The sequence below is a fragment of the Heterocephalus glaber genome, unplaced genomic scaffold (assembly GCF_053883595.1).
Source record: "Heterocephalus glaber isolate CG9 unplaced genomic scaffold, H.glaber_assembly_v1.0 deba00001760, whole genome shotgun sequence".
Taxonomy (NCBI): Eukaryota; Metazoa; Chordata; class Mammalia; order Rodentia; family Bathyergidae; genus Heterocephalus; species Heterocephalus glaber.
The window spans coordinates 3,983,269-4,005,676 of record NW_028258457.1 but is presented as its reverse complement, the minus strand read 5'-3'; the positions used below and the strand labels follow the sequence as shown (position 1 = coordinate 4,005,676).

The following is a 22,408-nucleotide window of genomic DNA, read 5'->3' as shown; positions in this document are numbered from 1 at the left end:
GCCACGGGCAGGGTGCCACCCTCCTGGATCTCCAGCCTCCTTTGGACATCCGGGCTCCATCCCTGCCCTGCTTGCTGCCCTGGGCCTGTTTCCCCTTCTGACTGACAGCCCGCATGGGAGGACTGACCTGTTACCAGCTTCCCTGAACACACAGCTCCCCCCACCCAAGGTGAGGTGGTGGGGACTGAGTCCCTAGCCTCTCCCACCTGTTGAATTTAGCACTTGCTTTCCTAAACTGAGGAGGAGGGAGAATTTTGTGTCACTTTGTATCTGCTGCCTAAAGAGCAACACACATAGCCCCCAAAGCAGGATGAACTTGAACCTCCAGGTCTTTTTTTCTTTTCCAATACTGGGGGTTGAACCTAGGGCCTTCAGGCTGAGCTACATTCCCAGCCCACTTTTATTTTTGAGACCATCTTGGTGATGCCCAGATTGGGCTCAAACTCATGACCTTCCGGGGCCAGGGATTTAGCTGAGTGGTTCTGCCACCTGCCACACAAGCACAAGGTCCCGAGTTCAGTCCCCAGTAACAAAACAAAACCTCATGACCTTCCTGCCTCAGCCTCCCAAGGCACTTGGAATGAAAGGTGTGTGCCACTGGACCTGCCTCCCAGTGTCTTTTTTTGGTGGTGTTTTTGTTGTTGTTGTTGTTTTTTGTTTTTTGCTTTTTTTGACACATGGTCTGTCTATGTAGTGTAAGCTGGGCTTGACTATGTAGCCCAGGCTGGCCTTGAACTTGCAGTAATCCTTCTGCCACAGCCTCCTGAGTCCTGGGATTACAGGCGCATGACATTGTGCCTGATAGGGTCTTAAGGTCATCCTGGACACTGTGGCCATGGGTGGACCAGGCCCTCTTTCCATACTATAAGGGGCATTTCTGCCTTTTCCTGCCCTGGTCAGAGGGTTCCCTAGCTGTACTCTCTTTAGGGAACAGCAGCCTTGGGGTTGGGATTGTGTGTTGGCTGGGGTGGGCTGCACCCGCTCAGACCTTAGTCCCCAGTGTCTCTGAGCTCTGCCGCTGCCTTAGCCCACATGAGGCACCAGGATTGTGGCTTTGGGCTCCTGTCAGACCCCACTCACTGTTGTCCCTCTTTCTATCCCTGCAGATGTTCCCACTGCCCGTGGCCAATGGAAAGGGCCGGCCCACCTCCCTGGCTGGAGCCCAGTTTGGAGGTTCAGGTAGGACCGAGGGTCCCTAGGAGCATTGCAGAGGGGCTACTGTGGGGCTCGGCTCACGTGAAAGAGTGGCCTGGCAGATGAGCCCCACTGATGGCATGGTGTCCCCTTATTCCATCCTGCCAGAGTAGATCTCATCTCCTCGGAAGCCCCATGATTCCTAGGTTCCCTGAGACTCGACTGCTCCTCCCCCACAAACTGGGGATTGAACCTAGGGCTTTTGCTCTGAGTTACACGTTTCACCCTTTTTATTTTTTACTTTAAAGTAAGTTCCCCGGGCTGGGTTCAGGCTTGCAACCCTCCTGCCTCAGTCTCCCAGGACTCTGGGAGATGTGCAGCACCATACCTAGTTTCCTTGGCTGTTTTTGTTGGTGAACGTGTTAGGTGCTTGGTGTGTGCAGAGCCTGGCCCTTGGATGACAAGCTATCCTGTTCCCTGCAGTTGAGGGCGCTTCTTGAGGGCTGAGACTTGGAGCCCTGAAACAGGAAGCTTGCCAGGCGGATGCAGCAAGTCGGTGACCCCAGCTGCTGACCTGGCAGTGGGCAGGATGGGTAGGGGTGAGGGCAGAGAGTTGGTGATGGGAAGGTAGCAAGACTTAGTGCTGCACAGCATGGGTTGCAGGTTCTTCTGGGTCAGGGCCTCGGGCATGTCGGGCAGTGTGGGGTCCAGGGAGGTGGGCAGAGGCTGGAGGGAGAGCCCTGTGGTATGTGGGGAAAGTGCTCAGGCCGGCGCAGCATCCCATGCAGGGGCCCTGAGGCATCCCTGTGGGGAGGGGCCCGCCTGTCCCAGAGTAGTAGGGGCCATGGAGGATGGTAGACAGAGGTCGAGGTGCAGGTGGAGAGGTGGAGGCAAGTGGGCTGAGGTCTGTGTTGGTGTCTCCAGCACCTCTGACCCCTTTGGACCTGAGTATGTTCCTGGGGGCTCAGGATCAGAGCCTCCTCTCTGTGTCCTTCCTGTCTCTGAGATGGGATGGGAATTCTGTCTAGACTCTCAGAGGTGACCTGAGGGCTTTGGCAGAAGGACAGGCATCCTGGGGGTGGTGAGAGGTCTTGTGCCTTCGTACCCCCATCAGAGGGCTATGGCCTCGCTGGCCTTTCCCACTGGCTGAGGAAGTGACTGCGCTGGCCGGCACTCCCTAGGGCATGGAAATCCCCGAGGCCCCCAGCACCCCAGAGGCAGCGCCTGGAACTAAGGGGTGACCCTTCCTGCTGGAGGCAGAAGGTCCGCCGGGGGCTCCAGATTCTGCCTTGCTTCCCTCATGCCCCAGCCTCTGCCCTATTGGGCAGCAGTGCCCCCCCCCAGCCTTGCACAGACCCCCAGTAGCCAAAGCCATGATGTGTGGGCCCTGGGGATGTCCCTCAGGGACACTGCTGCCTGGCTCTGCCTCTCCCAGATGCCTGGCATGGCGCATTCAGGGACCCTGTTCACTTGTGGGTTGATGTCTGTGGCTGCTCCTGGCCATGTCTTAGTGTAGCAGGTCTGAGGGCTCAGGGATCCCCATCCAGTCCTGGCCTGGAGGAATGAGATGTGGTCAGTCCCCAGCCCCTGGTTCAACCCATAGGCGACAGGGAGCTTGGAGCGACCCCCTTCATCACTGGGTCGCCTGTCAAGAGGCAGTACTTCTCTGAAGTTGGGTCTCCTGTCTGCAGAAGGGGTGTCAGTCCATTCTCTGGGTTCCTGGGTGGGCAGGGCTATGTGCTCAACTTGGGTATCCAGGTCCCCAAGCGGAGCTCAGGTCCTCTCTGCTGCCCTTGTGGAGCAAGGGCCCCGGCAGGGATCTGATGATGGCCCTTTTCTTCTCAGAGGTCATGGGTCAGATTCCGTTCTTCCTGCAGCTTCCTCTTATTCTCTTGAGCCCGTTGCGATGTGACCAACCTTTTATTTCATGGTAACATCTTACATAGAAGTGTTGTGGAGTCATTGGTGTGGCAGAGGGAGGTCCCTATTCCCTCCCCAGCCCTGTGATGACATTCCTGTGTCTGCCGTGGGCAGGAGTTGCCCAGGCCCCCGGTGTGTGTGCAGGGTTCAGTGGGGTTTAACCAGAGGGTAGAGTCCTTGTGACCTCCACCATCGCACTGCAGCCACCCCATAATCCTTGGAGCCCCCGATTGGTCCTCTATCTCTGCCACCTAGATGGACTCACACATCATGTGTCCCCTGAGATGGGCACCTGTCATTCAGCAAGCTTCCCCAGAGAAGTCTTAAGTTGTGGGCTGAACCAGTACTTTGTTCTTTTTGTGTTTGTTTTTCATTACTGGGTATCAAAAATGACTGATGGATTGATTGTGTGTGGGGGGGTATTGGGAGTAGAACTCAGGGGTGCTGTACTGCTGAGCTACATCCCCAGCTCTTTGTGATTCTTCTCTTTTTGGTTTGGTTTGATTTGGTTTTGGGTACTGGGGATTGAACTCAGGACCTTGTGCTTGAAAGGCAGGCAGCAGAACCACTGAGCTAAATCCCTGGCTGTATTTTTTATTTTGAGACAGGGTCTCAGTCAGTTGCCTAGGCAGGGCTCATATTTGAGATCCTCCTGCTTCAGCATCCCAGACTGCTGGAGCAACAGGCAGCAGGCACCACCACAATAGCCAGGTGTTGTTGTGCATGCCTGCCATCCCAGCAGAAGGTCCTAGCAGGAGGCTGAGGCAGGATTGTGGGTTCAAGCCAAACCTGAACAACTTAGCAAGAACTCAGATTCAAATTGAATCCATTTCTTAAACACTGTGTGTATTGCGCCAGTCTTGGGTCGCCTGGGAGCACTTGGTGAGTGACACAAGTGTGACTGTTGTCCCTGTTGTGATAAGCTGACAGTTGTCCCAGCTGTCTGGTACTGCTCCCCCTGGTGTCCTGCCGCTCCCTACATGATGCTTGTTGATTGACCAGCGCTCTTTACGTGGGGCCAGCCCCAGGCTTCAGGTGCACACCGTCAGAGCAGGTAGAATAAAAAGAAGTGGGGGGAGGACCAGGGATGTAGTTCAGTGGTGCTGCCACCTGCCTTGAAAGTACAAGGTCCCGAGTTCGAGCCCCAGTACCCAAAAATAAGTGTGTGTGTGGGGGGGGAGCTTTGAAGTTAAGTTTGCCAGCAACAGAGTAAATGCAAACTTCATGGTTTAAAGTGTCCCAGAGCCCTTCCAAGTTACCTGTGAATTTTCTCTCTCTTTTTTTTTTTTTTTTAATTTTATCTTTTAAACCTTTTTCTTACTACCTCAATTCTACTCAGGTTTTTGGGGGTTTTTTTTGGTTTTCTTTTGTTTTGGTACTGGGGATTGAACTTGGGACCTTATGCTTGCGAGGCAGGCAGCGGAACCACTGAGCTAAATCCCTGGCCTTGTACCTCTATTCAGTTTTATTTCCTGTAGCTTTGTGGGTTTTTGTTGTACCCAAGGCCTTGTGCAAGCTAGGCATCTGCCCTACCACTGAGCTGCACCCCCCGCCCTTTTTATTTTGTTTTGAGACAGGGCTGACTGGCCCAGGTTGACCTCTAAAGTTGCCTCCCCTGTAGCTGGTATTACAGGTGGGTGCCACTGGGCCCAGCATATCTTGTTTGTGTTTTTGTTTTGTGGGAACAACCCAGGGTCTTGTGGGTGCTAGGCAAGTGCTCACCACGGAGCTGTGTCCCACCCCCAGACCTCCAGCTTGTACAAGACACTGAACCATGTTGGTTTGTAGGTGTCAGAGTTACCTACAGAGCAGGTTGCTTCTGGGCATTGTGGCATTTTCCATGGTGCCATTTCAGAACCTTTCTTCTTGTCCCCTTGGTCACCTCCAGACATCATTATTGTGTTTGCTTGACGTAGGTAAATGGCCCCCTTGCTCTCCCTTGCAACCTCCCCTCCAACTCCCCTCCAAACAGCTCCTGTGCTGCAGGAGTGTCTGTGGGGACCCCTCCCTGGGCCCTTGGCTTATTGACAGTGGCTGCTTGGTCTTTCCGCAAGCGCAGTGGCAAGCGCAGTGCGGGCTGCAGATTGCAGATAGGCTTTTGTGTCTGTCTTTATCATGTTGTGGGCCTGTGCCTTGGGCCCATCTGACACCTGCAGTGAATATCGCCCTGGGTCCTTGTGGCCTCTGGGATTAGAGTCTGGGTTTCCTCCTTCACCGAGTCCTCTTTTCCTTGAATGGTTTCTCCCGTGCGCGACTGCCTTGAATTTGGAACATTTCTGGCGCAGCCTGTCTCCTGCCTGTGGAGGCAGCACCCACTCTTGCCTCCTGAAGCATCTAGCATTTTCTTAAAATGCAAACAAAACCAAAACTCGCCAGGCGTGGTGGTGCACACCTGTCATCCCAGCTACTCTGGAGGCTGAGGCAGGAGGATTGCAAGTTCAAGGCCAACCTGAGGAACTTAAGACCCTGTTTCAAAGAACAAAACAAAAATCATTCATTTTAGCCACATTTGAAAACTGTAGACACAGAACTGCTAACATATAAAGTCCCTGTTCCTGTCTGAGCCTGTGTCCTGATCCTAACAGCTTCCTTCTCAGCCCGTCCCTTTGCCCTTGATGCCACTGCTTCCTGCTTTATCTATTTCATTGATTTTTCTTGCAAGGGATCAGCTTGATTGGGGAATCGATATTTTTCCATTGACTGCCTGCCTTTTCCTTTTCTACTTTGATCTTAATTCCTCCTTTTCTTAAGGTTTTTCTCCACCCCCTACCAGACTTTCAGATCAAAGACCTCGTTTTTTTACTTCTGTTCTCCTTAATTCATCTTAGGTTTTTTGTTTTTTATTTTTTTGGTACTGGGATTGAACTCAGGACTTTGCGCTTGCAAGGCAGGCCCAGTGCCACTGAGCTTACCCAGCTGTTCTCCTTAATTCAGTAACCAGGGTGCAGAGGTTTATAAATTTTCCTTTTGAGTCCCAGCTAGCCATATTCCATTCATTTTAGTAATACGTTTTCCTCATACAATAGATATTTAGGTAATTTAAAAAAATTTTTCCCTTGAGTCAAGTTTTATTGGAGATTTATGAATTTCATGCTGTGGGTGAAGAGTTGGTGTCTTTTAGTTTATTTATTTTTTTGAGATGGGATCTTGCTGAGTTGTCCAGGCTGGCCTTGAACTCTGTATCTTCCTCCCTCAGCCTTCCAAGTGGCTGGCATCGTGGATGTGTGCCAGTCATGGTTTAGAACAGCATTCGTGACCCCTCCATTTCTCCCTCTTTGAACTTGGAGGTGACGTTGTTCCTCCCCTCAATCCCACAGGAACATGGAGAGGTGGTACAGAGCTGTGTGCTGACCAACATGTTGCTACTTGCTGAGCCCCTGTGTCTCACCCCCCTCAGCCTTGTGTTGCTTCTGTGTCCTTGTCACAGTGACTCCGCCCCTTCCCAGAGGTTCACACTAGTGAAATGCAGTAGCATCATGAGGCTCCCAGGAGATGCCAGGCAGTGCCATCTGGGCCCAGTTGGTCTTATTACTGGTATAGGACCTTGGGGTGAGGTCCAGGGATCCCGCTCTTCTCCCTAACTCCCACAGGAGTGATTTGATTGTCATATTGTGTTTCAAATGTTGTCGGGAACAGATGTTGGTGACATAAAACTAACCTGCAGGTGACATTCAGTTGGGACAGGATTTTTTTTGTGTGTGTGTGTAGTCCTGGGTATGGAACCCAGGGCCTTCACACTGAGCTATGTCTCCAGTCCTTTTTATTTTTTATTCTGAGACAAGGTCTAGCTAAGTTGCCCAGGGTGGTCTCGAATTTGAGATCCTCCTGTCTCAGCCTCCAAGAGCCCTGGGATGACAGGTGTTCACCACTGCGCCCAGCTCTACCCTGAGCGTTTTTCCGTCCTCTCTTGTCTTGCTTATTCTCTGTCTGCCTGAGGTCTCCCTTTCCTCCCAACTGCAGAACCTTCTGCTCTGGCCCTTAAGGGTGGGAGCAGTGTGTGGTGACAGCCTCTCCTGGGGTCTGTCATCCTCTTGAATACCTGAGTGCCACCTCTGTCCTCTGTCCTGCCTTTGTCTCTCCCTGTGTCTTTGTTGAGCAGAGGCTCCAGCTGGCACGGAACTTGCATTTTGGGGGGCAGAATGTCCTGTCCTGGGCTTGGAGACCATGGGGATGGACCCTCGCAGGATCAGGTTCTCTGTTGTCATTGAGGTTGCTCATCTGACACCAAGGCAGAGGAGGGTTGGGACCTCATGGCTCTGAGTTCTTATTTATGGACTTGTCAGACCCCCATTCTTGAGGCTGGTTCTGTGCCCCAGAGATGCCCCAGGAGCTAGGGTTGCCATTCTAGGAGTTCAGGAAGAGTTCGGGTGCATGCAGCTGTCTTTTTTGTTTTTCTGGTGCCTGGTTCTGGTTTTATTTCTTGAGACTGGACCTCATTAGTGTGCTGAGTTGCCTAGGCTGAGCTCGAACCTGTGATCCTCATGCCTCAGGCTCCCGAGTAGCTGGGAAGGCCGGCATGCGCCACCGCACCCAGCACTGTTCACTGTTCAAGGTTTTAGGAGGGATCATGGTGTGTTGTGGTGGTGGTCATAATTACTGTAATTGTTCCTCTGTTTGTGGGGCACTGGTCCTAGGACCCCTGGGAACACCAGCATCTGTGGGAATGCCAGTCCCTTGTGTAAAATTGCCTGGTGTTTGCATAGAACCTGCCCCGCCATCCCAAGCTCCAGTCATCCTGGGAGGACTCCTTACACCTCGAATGGTGTACATGCTGGGTCTTCAGCGCTGTGCTGAGTTGTTTGGGGGATGACGTCAAGCGCAGAAGTCACAAACACTCGGTGCGTTCTTTCTTCTGAAGATTCCCCATCCTAGCTTAGTGAACACCACAGATGTGGCACCTGCAGATGTGGGCCAGCTGTGGTGGTGCACGCCTGTGTCCCAGCTACTTGGGAGGCCGAGGCAGGAAGATTGAGGATCGAAAGACCGAAGCTAGCCTGGCTGGGCACTTAGCAACCCTGTCTCAGTTTTTTTAAAAAGGGCTGGGAATGGAGCTTAGTGGTGCAGGCAGAGCCAGCTCACATGTTGGAAGGAGAAGAGAGTGGGGAGAGGAGTTTGGTCTTCTGTTGAGGGCCTTGGGGAGCCATGGGAGGCGTTAGGAGGGAAGGGCTCAGGGTTTCACTTCTGCAAGGCCTGTCAGGCTGCCTGGGGATGATTTCGTCAGGTCCCTGGCTGGAGGCTGCTGCAGGGCTGGCGCCTGACCCTGGGCTGTAGCTGTTGTCAGGCCGTTTTGAGGCTACATAGGGTCCTGAGAGGCGAGCACGGAGCCTGGGGAGAGAGCTTGCCCTGGGTCTTGCCCTGCATTTTGCCTATCCCTGGCACAGCCCCATGCCTGGCGCTGAGGTCTGTTGCTCAGGCACTGTGATCGTCCTTCATGCCAGGGCCGCCTGTTTTCTAACAGGCCAGAAAGTGTGTGTATAGCCAGGCCTGTCTGTCACTGTGACTTAGTTCCACCATTGACTGTGAACACGTGGAGTGTGTGCAAGTAAAGCTTTTTTTCTTTGCAGTATTGGTTTTGCACTGAGCTACATCCCTATCCCTTTTTCTGTTTACTTTGAGGTAGGGCCTTGCTAGTTTGCTGAGTGGCCCAGGCAAGGTTTGAGCCAGTGCTCATCCTCCTTCCTCACAGCCTCTTGAACTTCTGGGATGACAGGTGTACCACCATGCCCAGCCTGATAAAACTTTATTTACAGAAACAACTTATGGGGCAGGCTTGATCTGGAGTCTGCCAACCCTGTGCTCTTGGCCCAAACCAGCATTTACTGAGAGTTTCTGAAGCCCACTCCCTCCTTTAGAAAAGAAACATCCAGGAGCCTGCAGCTCCCTGGCAGGTGGGCACCTCCATCCCCTCACCCTCCCAGGTGACACCAGAAGGACCAAAGTCCTCAGGGTGAGCCAGGCCTTAGGTCCCCACCCCTGGGCATCTTCCCAAGCCATGTCTTCCTCACCATTGCTGCCTGCACTTCCCCCAGCATTTAAAAAATCATAAGAGAATGATACCCAGCTCTGATCGTCTTATTCTATTAACATGTTTTAATTAGTGTATGAGGAAGGATGGTGTTATGAATATTCATGGTGGGTTATTAAAATGCATAATTAATCAGTGGGGATTTTAATCTCTGAATTCGGTGGTGGGGGAGGGGCTCCCCATTTTTGTTCTTTGTAGAAGGAGGAGGACGAGGACTGGCGGGGGACCCAGGCAGCACCTCATTGCAGCCAGCCCCTGGGAGGTGCTGGGGTCAAGGGCTCCGTAGGGCCGGCCCCAGCTGCCGTCATGAGAAGGAGTCTTCTCGCCCTTCTCAGCCTGGTACCTCCAGAGCTCACTGCATGTGTCCCTGGGGCGGCCGGACCCAAGTACGGATGCTCTCACATCCCTCACTGTCCAAGGGGGCAGTGGCCAGAGGGGAGAGGCGGGGCAGGTGTTTAAAGGCACACAGGAGTCACCCAGGATCCCGGGGTACAGATATCCCCAAACTGAGCAACGAATGACAGGCGGATTCCAGGAGGCCCAGTCCCATCGCAGCATCCCGGCCCCCACCCTTAATCATGCTGGAGATTTAGGGTTTGAAGACAAAATCTAAACGAGACATGAATATTCACTAGGCTTTGAGATTAATATGCATAGTTATGCAAATTAGACAGCAATTAAACATCAGTTCTCCTGGGAGGATGATTAACAGGAAGGCACTGAGATATAAGAGTGAGATTTTAAAGAAGTTCTGGCACGAGTGGGTGGGGAAGGTGGTGGCGGCTGGTGAGGGAACTGGGCCTAGGGCTCCAGGAGCCTGGGGTACCGCAGTAGGACAGTAGGGTTTGTTTATAACCTGGTTTACGGAGGAGGGAAACCAGGGCACCAAGTGGCCCAGCTGAGGGTCCCAGAGCTGTGCTCAGCTCTACAGAGAGCTGCACTTTGGGGCCCCAGAAGGTGAGGCCCCGGTGGGGGAGCCAGGCAGCTGCTGTGGGGGACAGCAGGCACCTAGCCGTTGCCTGTGAGTGTTCAAGGAGATAAGGCCCCACCCGCCCTGCCCCTCGGGACAACCTTGTCCCCACACGACGGGGTACAGCTACCCTGGGGCCTCCTTTTGCTGCCAGCCAGCTACGCCGCCTGGTGGGTAGTCCCAGGGTAGTCCATGGCTCTACAAGGGTGGCTCTGCATCTCCATTGGCAGCAGTGGGTTGGGGGAGGGCACACACCCTGCTTTCCAGGGAGTAGAGTTCATTATTTGTTCATTATGCATTCTTGGAGGCCCTTGTGACCCTTTCTCAAAGGATCAACAGAGTGTGCCTGAAACACATGCCCTATACCTGTGTGGTCAGGGCTAGGCCTGAGTAAGAATCCCAGTATGGGAGTAAGGGCCCTGCTCTGGGTGGGCACAGTGGCTGGGACTTTGACGTGTGGATGGGAGTTCACCAGTGAAGACAGCTGGAGGGTAAGTTACTAAATTGCAGGCCTATAAATACGGTTTGTGATGTCTGGGACTCTGGCTCCTAACTGTGCTGTTGGTAGCATCTGGGTTGGGTGCTGCTGGGCTAGGGCTGCACAGGGCTAAGGATGGCCCTCGACTCTCCCTTTGCCCTGCAGGTCTTGAGGACCGGTCCACCTCAGGAACCTGGGCCCCCAGTGATCAGAACAATTCCTCTTTCGACCCCAGCCGGGTGAGGAGCAGGTTCCTTTTCCTGGGGTGGGGAAAGGAGGGGTCGGTGAACTGTGTCCAGGGGCCCTGGGCTTGAGACCCAGGTTTTGACCTGGGCCTGGTGCTTGCCAAGCTGACGCCTAGTGCCCCTTCCCCGCCACCTCCCCAGACCTACAGCGAAGGCGCCCACTTCAGTGACTCCCACGGCGGCCTCTCAACACCCGCGTTCCTGGGATCTGGGCTTGGAGGTGAGTGGGGCTCAGCTGGCCCAAGGGCACCCATGCAGGTGATCACAGCCCTGCCACTCAGTCCTCCTGCTGGGTGGCTGTGGGGCTCTGCCTCTGTCTTGGGGTGTGCACCGGTCAGGCCCCCGGTGGCCCAGGAATGAGTCCCAGTCCCAGGAGGAGCAGCCCCTTTGGGCACGGGTGTGGCCCCTGGCTGGTCACCATCTTGCTGAGTCAGGGATGCAGTTTATCCACGCCTGAGCCTCAGTGTCTCCTCCCGTGGGTCAGGGATCCCCCCAAACCTTTTTTATTGGTGGGTTTTTTTTTTTTGTTTTTTTTTTTTTTTGGTACTGGGGATCGAACTCGGGTCCTTGCACTTGCGCAGCAGGCGGCGAAACCACTGAGCTAAATCCCCAGCCCCCCGACAAACCTTCCTCGTGATCCCCAGCGTTGTCACCTTCTCACTAGCCCACTTGAAGAGGCTAACAGCATCTCACAGATGAGCAAACTGAGGCTGGGCAGGAAGTGCTGGCTCCATGCTCCAGGAGCACTCAGGCTGCAGCCTGGGCCTCTGTCCCTCCTGCCAGGGGCCCCAGGGTGTGTCCTGGTGACACAGTCAAAGCCAGGAGCCCTGAATATATTGCTAGGTTCAGCCATCAGTGCTGGGTGTGGACTGTGTGCCAGTGAGGAAACTGAGCCCCAGGGTACCCTGAGAGGCAACCCAAGCCTGACCAGCACTGGTGGTCCAAGTGGGAAGCATGTGGCATGGGGAGAGGGAGGGGCAGGGGTGGCTGAGCACCCATGGGGATGGGGATTCTGTGCCCACTTCCTGGCCGGCCACTGTAGCCTAGAGAAGGCTTTGCACCTGGGGCCACCACTTCTCTTCGGCCACCTGTTCCTCCCTATGCTGGGAAGTGGTGGCCTAGAGCAGGCGGGACCCCGGAGCCACAGGGAGGGCGACCCCAGCCTCTGGCATCTCAGCCTGTGGCCCCCTAGTCCTTGGGATGGCTCCGTGGGGAGCTCATGCGTCCATGGGGAGCACAGCCTCTTGCCTTACCTACTCCAGGGGCACTGAGGCCAAACCAAGTAGGAAGAGTCAGGCTCCAGCCCTGTTGGTTCTGGGACTGTAATTCTTTCAAAATGAAGAGATTAGGAGTTGATCTTTTTTTATTTTGAGACAGAATCTTGCTGAATTGCCCAGGCTGAGCATGAACCTTCCCAGAAGGCTGGGCCCAGCTAAGAGGGTTTTGTTCTTAGTTTGAGAATTATTCAAATGAATGGATCATGCATTCTGGCTCCTCCTTCACCACAAGGCTTGTTTACTGTCCATTTTTCCTCATGTTCAATGCCCAGGGATTTTGTTTTGTTTTGTTTATTTTGGGGATTTTTAAAAAAATTAATTTTATTGGTACATTTAAGGTAGTTTTGTTTTTTGAGACAGGGTCTCGCTGTAGTTCAGGCTGGCCTTGAACTCACTATGTAGTACAGGCTGGTCTGAAGCTTGCAACAATCCTCCTTCCTCAGCCTCCTGAGTGCTGGGATCACAGGCATGCGCCACCACGCCAGGCTATGCCCAGTTTTAGTCCTAAGAACTAAGGAGACTGAAAGCTCAGGTACTGTGTAACCTAAGGAGCCTGCTTCAAGTGTGGCGGGATCCAGGCATCTTGCAATGACAGGAGTCTGTCTGCACAGAGTGTCACCCACAGCGCCAGGCCTTGCCTGCCCCTTCTCACCCAGTGGTTTGAATCAGCATATGCAGGGAATGCAGGCTTAACATGGCCCACATGTTGGGTCACAGAGTGACCATTGGTCGGAAAGCTGGGCTGCCCCATTGCCCAGGCCCTGGGCCCGCAGTGAGCTTGTGTGACGGGGACCTGGGCGCTGGGCCTGGTAGGCACCATGTGCAACACAACATGGGCTCCTAAGGCCCCTTCAGGGGCCCCAGATCCATCCCTGTGACTGGTGCATTCAGGGTCAGGCACAGCTGAGAGATGAGGCTAGACAGCGCCAGCCTCCCCGCCTAGATCTGCAGATGGCTCTTCGTCCAGCTGGCCTCAGGGACCCTGGCATCCCCACTGGGCTCCAGGTGGGTGGGAGGCACCTGAGCAGGCAGGGCTTTGTGCCATCCGCCTTGTGCACTTGCTGAGCACCTGCTGTATGCGGGCTTCCCCGGTCTGCTCCAGTGACTGCTTCCCTCCCTCCAGGCAAGGGTGGTGAGCGGGGCACGTACCCTGCCTTCGGGAGAGAAGCGGGTGTTGGCGGCTTGACTCAGGTGAGTGCAGTGTGGCTGGCACAACTCTGCTCCCCCCTTCTCCTTTCTTTGTTTTTTCTTTTTGTTTTTGTTTTGGCATACCTGAGGATTGGACCCAGCTTCATCCCTAGCCCTTTTTAAAATTTTTTTATTATGAGACAAGTTTTCTGTAAGTTGCTAAGTTGCCCAAGCCAGAGTGGAACTTGCCATCCTGCCTCAGCCTCCTAGAGTGCTGGGCTGACAGGTGCGCGCTCCCCACGCGGCTGTTTCTCTTCATCCTCATGGAGATAATGGCGTGGCTTGGGCTCTGCAGTGCCTTGGTTCTCAGAACAGGCCAGGTGTTGCGGAAGCCAGTTCACAGGCAAGCTGAAGGGTCACCTCACGCTCTGGGCCACAGTCACCTCAGACATGTCTTTTTTTTCTGGTACCGGGGATGGAACTCAGGTCTTTGTGCTTGTGCAGCAGGTGGTGAAACCACTGAGCTAAATCCCCGGCCCACCCCAGACATGTTTGAGTGGGCCTGAGCTTTGCTGTTGGCGGGTTTTATAGACAAACTGGCCAGCCCAGCACCCCCATGACCTGTCCTTCCCCCAGGCTGGCTTCCTACCAGGAGAGCTGGCCCTGAGCAGCCCCGGACCGCTGTCACCCTCGGGCATCAAGGGCAGCTCGGCATATTACCCCTCCTTCCCCAGCAACCCCCGGCGGAGAGCCGCGGACAGCGGCCTGGGTGAGTTGGGTACGTGGGGGTGTAGCAGGAAGGATGGGACTGCGGAGGGGTCACCGTTCCTCTTCCTGGTGCCAAGGAGACGGGACAGTCTTGACACCCACATATGCCTTCAGGTCCTGCTGGTGCCAGGGTGGAGGGATGGAGAAGAGCAGATATGGCCGAGCCTCGTGGTTCCTGGTGGTCCCGGCCCCAGGTCCCCTTGGATCCCGAGCCGTTGCTCCTGGGAGAGATTCAGGGTTAGGTTCCCAGGAGCTTTGTCGCATTGTTGGTGGCTGCAGATGCAAGCTCTGGTGCTGGGTCCCCATGCCCCTTGCTGAATTCCCATTGTGGACACTGTCATGCTGAGCCTGACTCCAGGGCACTGACACTCAGAACTTCTCCCACACTCAGGGGGGCCTCTGTCAGGTGCTTGGCAGCCTCTTTGTGCTGCTGAGGGGGTGCTGCTTCCAGGGCAGTTTTTTTGTTTTTGTTTTTCTTTGGTACCGGGGATTGAACTCAGGACCTTACACTTGAGGGGCAGGCAGCGGAACCACTGACCTAAACCCCAGCCCTGGGGCAGTTTGAACAGTGAGTTCCCAAGAGCGAGTGCAAGAGGCCCTGGATGGGTGCACAGTCTGTAGTGTGAGCAGAACAAAACGGCTACACCCAGCCTTGTGTCCTCAGCGGGAATCGTGGCATCAGGGACTCACTTGCCACTCTGAGCCTGTCCCTGAGCAGTAGGGAAGGGACCTCTAGTGCCAGTTCAGGGTTACCAGTATGACGGGGCAGGTGGCTTTGCAAGCACAGACCCCGTGAACTATAAGGGCTGGCCATATGTCATTGGGGTGACCGTGGCTGGCCTTGTCTTCATGTGATTTTCTTGCATTTCTGGGCCCATGTAGGGATCCCCTAAGTGGTCAACAGTTCCGCTGCATGGCAGACGTGGGGTTCCTGGGGGCTGTGCAGGGCTGCGCCAGCCACAGCAACCTTAACTCCTCTCACTCCCACAGACTCGCAGCCTAAGAAGGGCCGGAAGGTCCCACCCGGTCTTCCTTCCTCGGTGAGTGGGGGCCCAGGGGATCCTGTGGGCCTGTGCATCTGTGCCCCCCAGGCCAGCGGCCTCCCTGTGGAGGGCACAGCAGTCCCGAGGGTGCCCACCTAAGGCCCGGCCTTGGCCCTGGCCCTGGCCCTGGCCCTGGCCCAGGGGACAGCAGGGAAGCCCGCCCTTCGCTTAGCCCCAGCCTTCATCTCTTCCATAGTTGGTCCTGGAGCCACTGTGTTAATGGGGGCTGTGGGGCTCAGTGGGCAGGGCATCCCGGGGATACCAGTGCTGTCCCCCACTGCCCTGGGTCTGAGTGCCTGTGTTGGCAGCTGAACAGGCCCACCCAGGGTCAGGGTCAGAGTTGATACCTGGGCTGGGGGGGTCAAAGGCTGTGACTGGCCTGGACTGTTTTAGGACTCAAGTTGTCACGATTCCTGTCCTCTTCCCCTCAGCTCTACCAGCCTGGCCCAACTGGCATTCAGTAGACCCTATCACTGTCATCTGTTGAGCCCAGCTTGGGATCCAGGCAGCTAGCCCTTCCAAGTTGGCCCTGAGCAGGAATGCCCTTTGACCCACCTTGGGTCAGGCATAGCCAGACATTACTCCAGGGACTTGCCCTGAGACCCCCAAATCTATGATCCAGGCTTGAAACCAGGGGAGGTTCCCCACAATGGAGGATCCAAGACAGGACAACAAGGTAGAGCTAAGGCCATTGATGGGTCAATAGTTGGCTGGGCAAAGGAAGGGAAAGGTGTTCTGGGCAGAAGCCAGTCTCAGTGGCTTCAGGTGCAAGAGCCTAGAACTTTGAAGGGAAGGAGTCAGGAAGAAGGGCATGGAAATAGAATAGGAAAGGACACGAGGAGGCCATAAGCACCTCTGACTCTGGGACAAGGGGCCTGGGACATATCCAAAGCTAAGATGTCTTACAGGGAAAGGGGTGGGGCAGGAAGTGGGCTGGAGTAGACTGGCACTTGGTGGTATGGTGAGGATGTGGCGGGAACAGGGCTGGCTGTGCCCTCCTGCCTGAGTGTGCCCCCGCCCGCCCACAGGTGTACCCTCCCAGCTCAGGTGATGACTATGGTAGGGACGCCGCCTACCCCTCCGACAAGACCCCTGGCAGTACCTACCCCGCCCCCTTCTACATGGCAGGTGTGTGGGACTCCTGGGCTGGGCTGGCTGGGTCCCCCCATCCCTGCCTCACCATCCCCTCTCCACAGATGGCAGCCTACACCCCTCAGCAGAGCTCTGGAGCCCCCCAGGCCAGGCGGGCTTCGGGCCCATGCTGAGCGGCGCCTCGTCCCCACTGCCTTTGGCACCTGGTGCTGGCAGCTCTGTAGGCAGTGGTGCATTTGGCGGTCTCCAGCAGCCTGAGCGCATGGTAAGCTGGGTGAGGGGGCAGGTGGGGGGGATCCCCACCTTCCTGATGATCCTCGCTTCCTGACCAATTCCTGCCTGCCCAGGGCTACCAGCTGCATGGAGCCGAGGGCAACGGTGCCCTCCCAGCTGTGGCCTCCTTCTCCTCGGGTCCTGGAGCTGCCTACAGCAGCGTCTCGAGCCACACGCCGCCCGTGACCGGGGCCGACAGCCTCCTAGGTACAGGGGACGCAGCACCACCCCAGGGCAACTGAGGCACCAGATGGAGGGAGTGGCACTGGGGTGTGCACTGGGCCCTACCCTGCCTGTTGCCAGTGGACCCACTGTGGTCCCCAGTGCCTCAACCCAGGGAGCCAGATGTCATAGCTTCCGGCAGCAGCCAGGCTCAGGGCAGGGTGCTTCTGCCTGCCACTGGCCTGGGTAGCTGTGTGCAGGAGTGAGCTGCTGTTACCCAGGCATCCAACCCAGCTGCCACAGAGGCCAGGCCTCACCTCTTTCCACCCACAGGCTCCCGTGGGACTTCGGCTGGCAGCTCCGGGGACGCCCTTGGGAAGGCCCTGGCCTCGGTGAGCCAGGGGCCCTGGGAGCCAGGGTGGGCCGTGACCCACTGCACAGGCTTGCCTGATCACCACCCTGTCCTGTCCCCACACAGATCTACTCCCCGGATCACTCCAGCAGTAACTTCTCACCCAGCCCCTCGACCCCTGCAGGCTCCCCACACGGCCTGGCCGGTGAGTGGTCACCCTGGGGTCCTGCGGTGAGTGCCCATCCTCCCGGGCCGGGCCCTCTAGGCAGGCTGCATGGAGGAGATGGGCTTGGATGTCCTCGAGCTGTGCTGTTAAAAGTACCCCTAGGTGTAGGCAGGCATATGGCGCACACCTGTCATCCCAGCACTCCAGAGGATCACAAGTCCATGCCCAGTGGATTGTAAAGTCCTCACTTCCTGCTCCTGCGTCCCACACCAGCTCCACATCCCTTTCGCTCATGCCCCTCCTCCTTCCAGGGACGTCGCAGTGGTCCCGAGCAGGAGCCCCTGGTGCCTTATCACCCAGCTATGATGGGGGACTCCACGCCCTGGTGAGCTTCCCTGCCTGCCGAGAGGCTGGAGGTGGTCAGCTGTGTCTGCTGTGTGTCCTGAAGGTGCCTTCAGGTCCCCTGTGACCAGCAGAGTTGCCATGACACAAGCGCCTCTTGACAGGATGACTAGAAAATGTGGCACATGTCTGTGATTGCAGCTACTTGGGAGGCTGAGGCAGGAGGATCCCAAGTTTCAAGTTTGAGGCCAACCTGGGCAAATTAAGGATATCCTGTTTTGAAAAAACTAAAAATGTTGGGGCCAGGGATTTAGCTCAGTGGTTCTGCTGCCTGCCTCACAAGTGCAAGGTCCCGAGTTCGATCCCCAGTATCAAAAAACAAAAACACCTAAAAATATTGGGAAGGGTGAAGTGGCCGTGTGCTGTGTGTGGAGGCCCCTGTGTGTGCACGTCCTTGGGGCCAGGTTCTCACTGCAGCCACCCACCCACAGAACAAGATGGAGGACCACCTGGACGAGGCGATCCACGTGCTCCGCAGCCACGCCGTGGGGACTGCGGGTGACATGCACAGCCTGCTGCCCGGCCATGGTGCTCTGGCCTCCAGTTTTGCTAGCCCCATGCCGCTGGGAGGTCGCCACACAGGCCTGGTGAGCATTGAGGAGGGTGGGTCCCAGGAAGGTGGCTGGAGGATGGACCCCTGTCGCCTCCTCACGTGCCCCCTGCCCACCCACCCACAGGTTGGGGGCGGCCACTCCGAGGATGGGCTTGGGGCCAGTGCCAGCCTCCTGCACAACCATGCAGCCCTCCCCAGCCAGCCTGGTACCTTGCCCGACCTTGCCCGGCCACCTGACTCCTACAGTGGTGAGTCCCACATTGCTAGCATCACCTGTCACGGGCCTGCAGGTTTGGAGCTGCAGCTGGGGAACAGGCACGAGGCCACAAGGCACCCCAGACCCCACAGGGCAGGACAGGGCCGGCTCCTTCACAGTGTGGGGTAGGGAGGTTGGCTCTGGCTGTCAGGCGGAGTCAAGGTGAGAGGCTGTGGCGGTTTCCCCTTTGAGGGTGCCAGTGACACAGGGCTCACCGTGGCTGGGGTGCAGGTGGGACGGCAGCTCTGGCGTCCGCCTCTCAGCAATTGACCTGTGTGTTTACTCACTCCATGATGTGGCTCATTACACATGGGACGGTGGGTGTGGTGCTGCATGCTGGCTCTGTTCCAGGCTCCAGGGAATAAAAGGAGTAGAAGCTGGGTGTAGTGGTGCATGCCTGTCATCCCTGAACTCTGGGAGGCTGAGGCAAAAGGATTCCCAAGTTTGAGCCAGCCTGGGCATTTCATTGACATAGGCTCTGTGTCAAAATAAAAAGATTTGGGGCTGCAGCTCAGTGTAAAGGCCTTGTTGAAATGCGGGGAAGGAGGATTCAGGCTGCTTAGCTTCCAGTGGTATCTGGGAAAGAAGGGAACATTCAGCACAGCCTGGGAAGGTGTGACAATGGGCAAGTACCAGGGGGAGGAGTCTCAGGCAGCGGGCATGCCCTGTGCAAAGGCCCTGGGGTAGGATAGATGCTGGGATGTTAGGGGAGTAGTTAAGAGACCCATTTGGCTGGAGCAGAGGGACAAGGGGAGGGGACAGGAGCGTCGTGCAGGGCCATGCGGGCTGCAGGAAGGACTCCAGCTTTGGCCCCGAGGGAAATGGGAGCTGTGGGGGTCTATGGGCAGAGGAGCTGACTCTTGGGTGCCCTCCAGCAGCTGTGGGGAGGACACTCTAGAAGTTGCTTGGAGAGACATGTGCTGTCACAACATGGAAGCTCCTGGCATGGAGCAAGTAGAGATCAGGGGTGCTGCCCAGCACCTTGCAGTGCCCAGGATATCCCACAGAGAACGAATGACCCAGCCCCAAGTGTCCACAGTGCCAAGGAGTCCCCTTAGCCTTAGTCCTTCACGCACAGGTGCCATCTGGCCCCTTCTTTCCTCCTGCTTGTCTGTTGCAGTACCTGGAACGCCAGCTGGTTCCATGGCTGGCATTTTGCAGAGGGCATCCGAGAGCCAAATCTAGTGTGGCTGAGAGCCCTCGGGCTGCAAACTTTCTAGTTCTCATCTGGGCTACACCACTTGTGACTGGTTCTCCTGGCTGAGGCCGGCTTCCCTCTGCCGTGAGTGCCTGCCAGTCCCCAGGCAGCCTGTAGGAGGTGCTCTCACCATAGAGGTGTGAGGTCGCTGGGCACACACGCCCGTCTTCCAGGGTGGTGCTACAAAGTGGCAGAGCTGAGGGAACTCCATCATCAGTATTAGGAAATTGTGAGGCTTCTGATTGCCAGCTTTTTGGGTTTGGAACAGTTTATTGTGGTCCTGATTGGTGTTTCTTTAGATTCCGGATGTGATGAGGATTTCTGTATATTCTGCGCAGCTTTCTTGGGGGCTGTGGCTGATTTTTTGTGACTCCTCTGCTTTTCTCTCACTGATATGGAGGGGTTCTTTGCACATTTTGGAGACCAGTACTTTGTTATCATTTACAGGAGTGGTGAATCTCTTTGCTTCTGTGGGTTTTTTTGTTTTTTGGTCGTACTGCGAATTGAGCCCAGGGAGCACCGAGCTACATGATAGCACATACCTGACATCTGAACATTCTGAGAGGCCGAGGCAGGAAGATTACAAGTTCGAGCCCAGTCTAGGCAACTTACTGAGACTGTCTCAAAATATCAAATAAAAGAGCTGGGAGTTGCGCGTGGTGGCACATGCCTGTAGTCCCAGCCCTCAGGAGGCTGAGGCAGGAGTTTCGACATGAGTTCTACCCCAGCCTGGGCTTCATAGTTCAAGGGCAGCTTGAATTACATAATGAGACCCTGTCTCAAAAAAAAAATACTGGGGATGTGGCTCAGTGCAAGGTGCGGGTTTACAGTTCGCAGCACCACCAAAATAATAAGGTTGCCAAGTTCTTACTCTGGAACTGATACCTGTGTGTGGCGAGGTAGGGATCCAGTTCTCGATTGGTTTTGGGTTTTAATTTTTTCTTTCTGCAAAGGCCTGGATGTCCTAGGCGAGCTTGTAGCCACAGGAGAGTCACAGGCCACAGCCCCTGACTTCAGGCCTGTTGCAGGGCTGGGTCGGGCTGGCGCCGCGGTGGGCGCAGGCGAGATCAAGAGGGAGGAAAAGGAGGACGAGGAGAACACGTCTGCGGCCGACCCGGCAGAAGAGGAGAGGAAGGAGCTGAAGGCCCCGCGCGCACGGACCAGGTGCCAGCCCCCTGCGCCCCGCGGCCCCCGCCCCCGCCCCCAGCCGCCACCCCGCCTCACTGTCTCCCTCTGGCCCCTGGCCCCCCTCCCTCATAGCCCAGACGAGGACGAGGACGACCTTCTCCCCCCAGAGCAGAAGGCCGAGCGGGAGAAGGAGCGCCGGGTGGCCAATAACGCCCGCGAGCGGCTGCGGGTGCGGGACATCAATGAGGCCTTTAAGGAGCTGGGGCGCATGTGCCAGCTGCACCTCAACAGCGAGAAGCCCCAGACCAAGCTGCTCATCCTGCACCAGGCCGTGTCAGTCATCCTGAGTCTCGAGCAGCAAGTGCGAGGTCAGTGGGCGCCGCTGGCGGCGTCCGCACCCCCTGCTCTGCTCGCCTTCCCTGCTTCAGAAGCACCCTGGTGACTGGCCCTGCCCACTGACTGGCCACACCTCCTCGCCACCCCTCCCCCTCTGATGGTAGCTGCACCACGCTGGCCACGCCCACCTTCATCCCTGCGCTCCGTGACCCCTTCCATTGGTCTATCCCTCACCCTGACCACCTTTCGCTGTCTCCACGCCTGCGCACAAGCACGCACGCGCTGACCTCTCCCTTGTAGTGACACTGTTCCCCGCCTCCACCCCAGCCACCTTCCCACCCCAGGACAGACCATCCCCTACCCTACTGACTGACAGCCCTCCCGCCTTGCCTGGCCTCAGTGACCCTCTGGGGTGGGGAAAACAGAACCGTGGGCCCCTCGGGCCTGGGTTATTTAGCTCACAACTGCGTCCCAGGACCCGGGTTCCTGCTTGCTGGCCATGCTTCTCGGGCATCAGTGTTCCCAAGAGCCCAGATGGGCAAACTGCTGTCTAAACCGCCTGGGCTGCATGTAGCACAAGGCCTTTCAAGCCTGGCCTGCCTTCTGACTCAGTTTCCCCATTTGCAAGTGGATTTTTGTTTCTCGGTGACGGGATGGAACCCATCTCGTGCATGCTCCCCAGGGTCTGTCCCCCTCCCCCATGTCGCAGGGCCAGGTGGGCATGGACATGGACGGTGAGGGCCCCGCCCTGTGACTAGCTCCTCCTATCTGCTGCCCGCCGCTTCCTTAACCTGCTCCTGCGCACCCCTTAACCTTTCTCTCCCACAGCCACTGCCACCCCGGCTCAGAGGTGACCGCGTTGCCCAAGCGGCGTATGTGTCTTGCCGCGCCCCTGCGCCTCCTCTCTGCTCTCTGTCTCCTCCCGCGCCGCCACCGCCTCCTCCTCGCAAGGCGGCCCCCCACCTCGCACTTGCTGCCGGCTCCTCGGGGCCCCCCCAGGTCCCCTTGCCTGGCGGGAAGGACAGCACCCGCACAGCCGGCCTCGGGGTCTCAGTTTGGTCTGCGCGCTTGTCCTGGGCTCCAGCAGTGCCTGAGGGCAGGCTGGGCAAGCAGAACAACTTGGTGCATCTCGGTGCCATGGTCACCCACACTGGGCCAGGCCACATCCATGGATTCCATGGGTGATGGGCACCAGCTCTGCCCGGGGGGTGGGGCACAAAGGCAGGGTAATGAGGTCATTTGTCCCTCTAGAGCCACACAGCTAGAAGGGCCCGGGGTAGGGCCTGTACCCCTGCAGGCAGGGGACGTCTGGTCCCCTGTTGTGTGTGCCCAGTAGGCGGGTCTGGCACCACGTGCCCAGTGACCCCAAGCTGCTGCAGAGGTCGTACTTGTGGCCTTGATAGTGATGTTTTTGGAGGTGAAAGCCGCACGCCTGCCCAGGGCCCTGAGGAACAGATGCGTTTCTGGGGACCACTCAAGGGACACAGGTCTCTGCTGTGAGC

The 22,408-nt window shown here is 56.6% G+C and overlaps 1 protein-coding gene across 13 annotated transcripts in view; it reads left to right on the top strand.

Annotated features, from left to right (window-relative positions):
- Window positions 1-22,408, top strand: part of Tcf3 (transcription factor 3) — a 29,593-nt gene that overhangs the window by 5,445 nt on the left and 1,740 nt on the right. For 4 of the 13 annotated variants that reach the window (XM_087201643.1, XM_087201642.1, XM_087201640.1 and 1 more), the window contains exons 3-17: window positions 1,107-1,179; window positions 10,693-10,766; window positions 10,914-10,992; window positions 13,173-13,240; window positions 13,814-13,955; window positions 14,936-14,985; window positions 16,017-16,116; window positions 16,185-16,345; window positions 16,428-16,560; window positions 16,849-16,907; window positions 16,994-17,072; window positions 17,345-17,418; window positions 17,867-18,022; window positions 18,113-18,236; window positions 20,396-20,606. In XM_087201643.1, the coding sequence (XP_087057769.1) occupies window positions 1,107-1,179; window positions 10,693-10,766; window positions 10,914-10,992; window positions 13,173-13,240; window positions 13,814-13,955; window positions 14,936-14,985; window positions 16,017-16,116; window positions 16,185-16,345; window positions 16,428-16,560; window positions 16,849-16,907; window positions 16,994-17,072; window positions 17,345-17,418; window positions 17,867-18,022; window positions 18,113-18,236; window positions 20,396-20,606 (1,583 nt within the window). Of the gene's footprint in view, window positions 1-1,106; window positions 1,180-10,692; window positions 10,767-10,913; window positions 10,993-13,172; window positions 13,241-13,813; window positions 13,956-14,935; window positions 14,986-16,016; window positions 16,117-16,184; window positions 16,346-16,427; window positions 16,561-16,848; window positions 16,908-16,993; window positions 17,073-17,344; window positions 17,419-17,866; window positions 18,023-18,112; window positions 18,237-20,395; window positions 20,607-20,702; window positions 20,939-22,408 lie in introns of all 13 variants that reach the window. The other 9 variants (XM_021244875.2, XM_013065946.3, XM_004865934.4 and 6 more) reach the window with 5 other exon arrangements.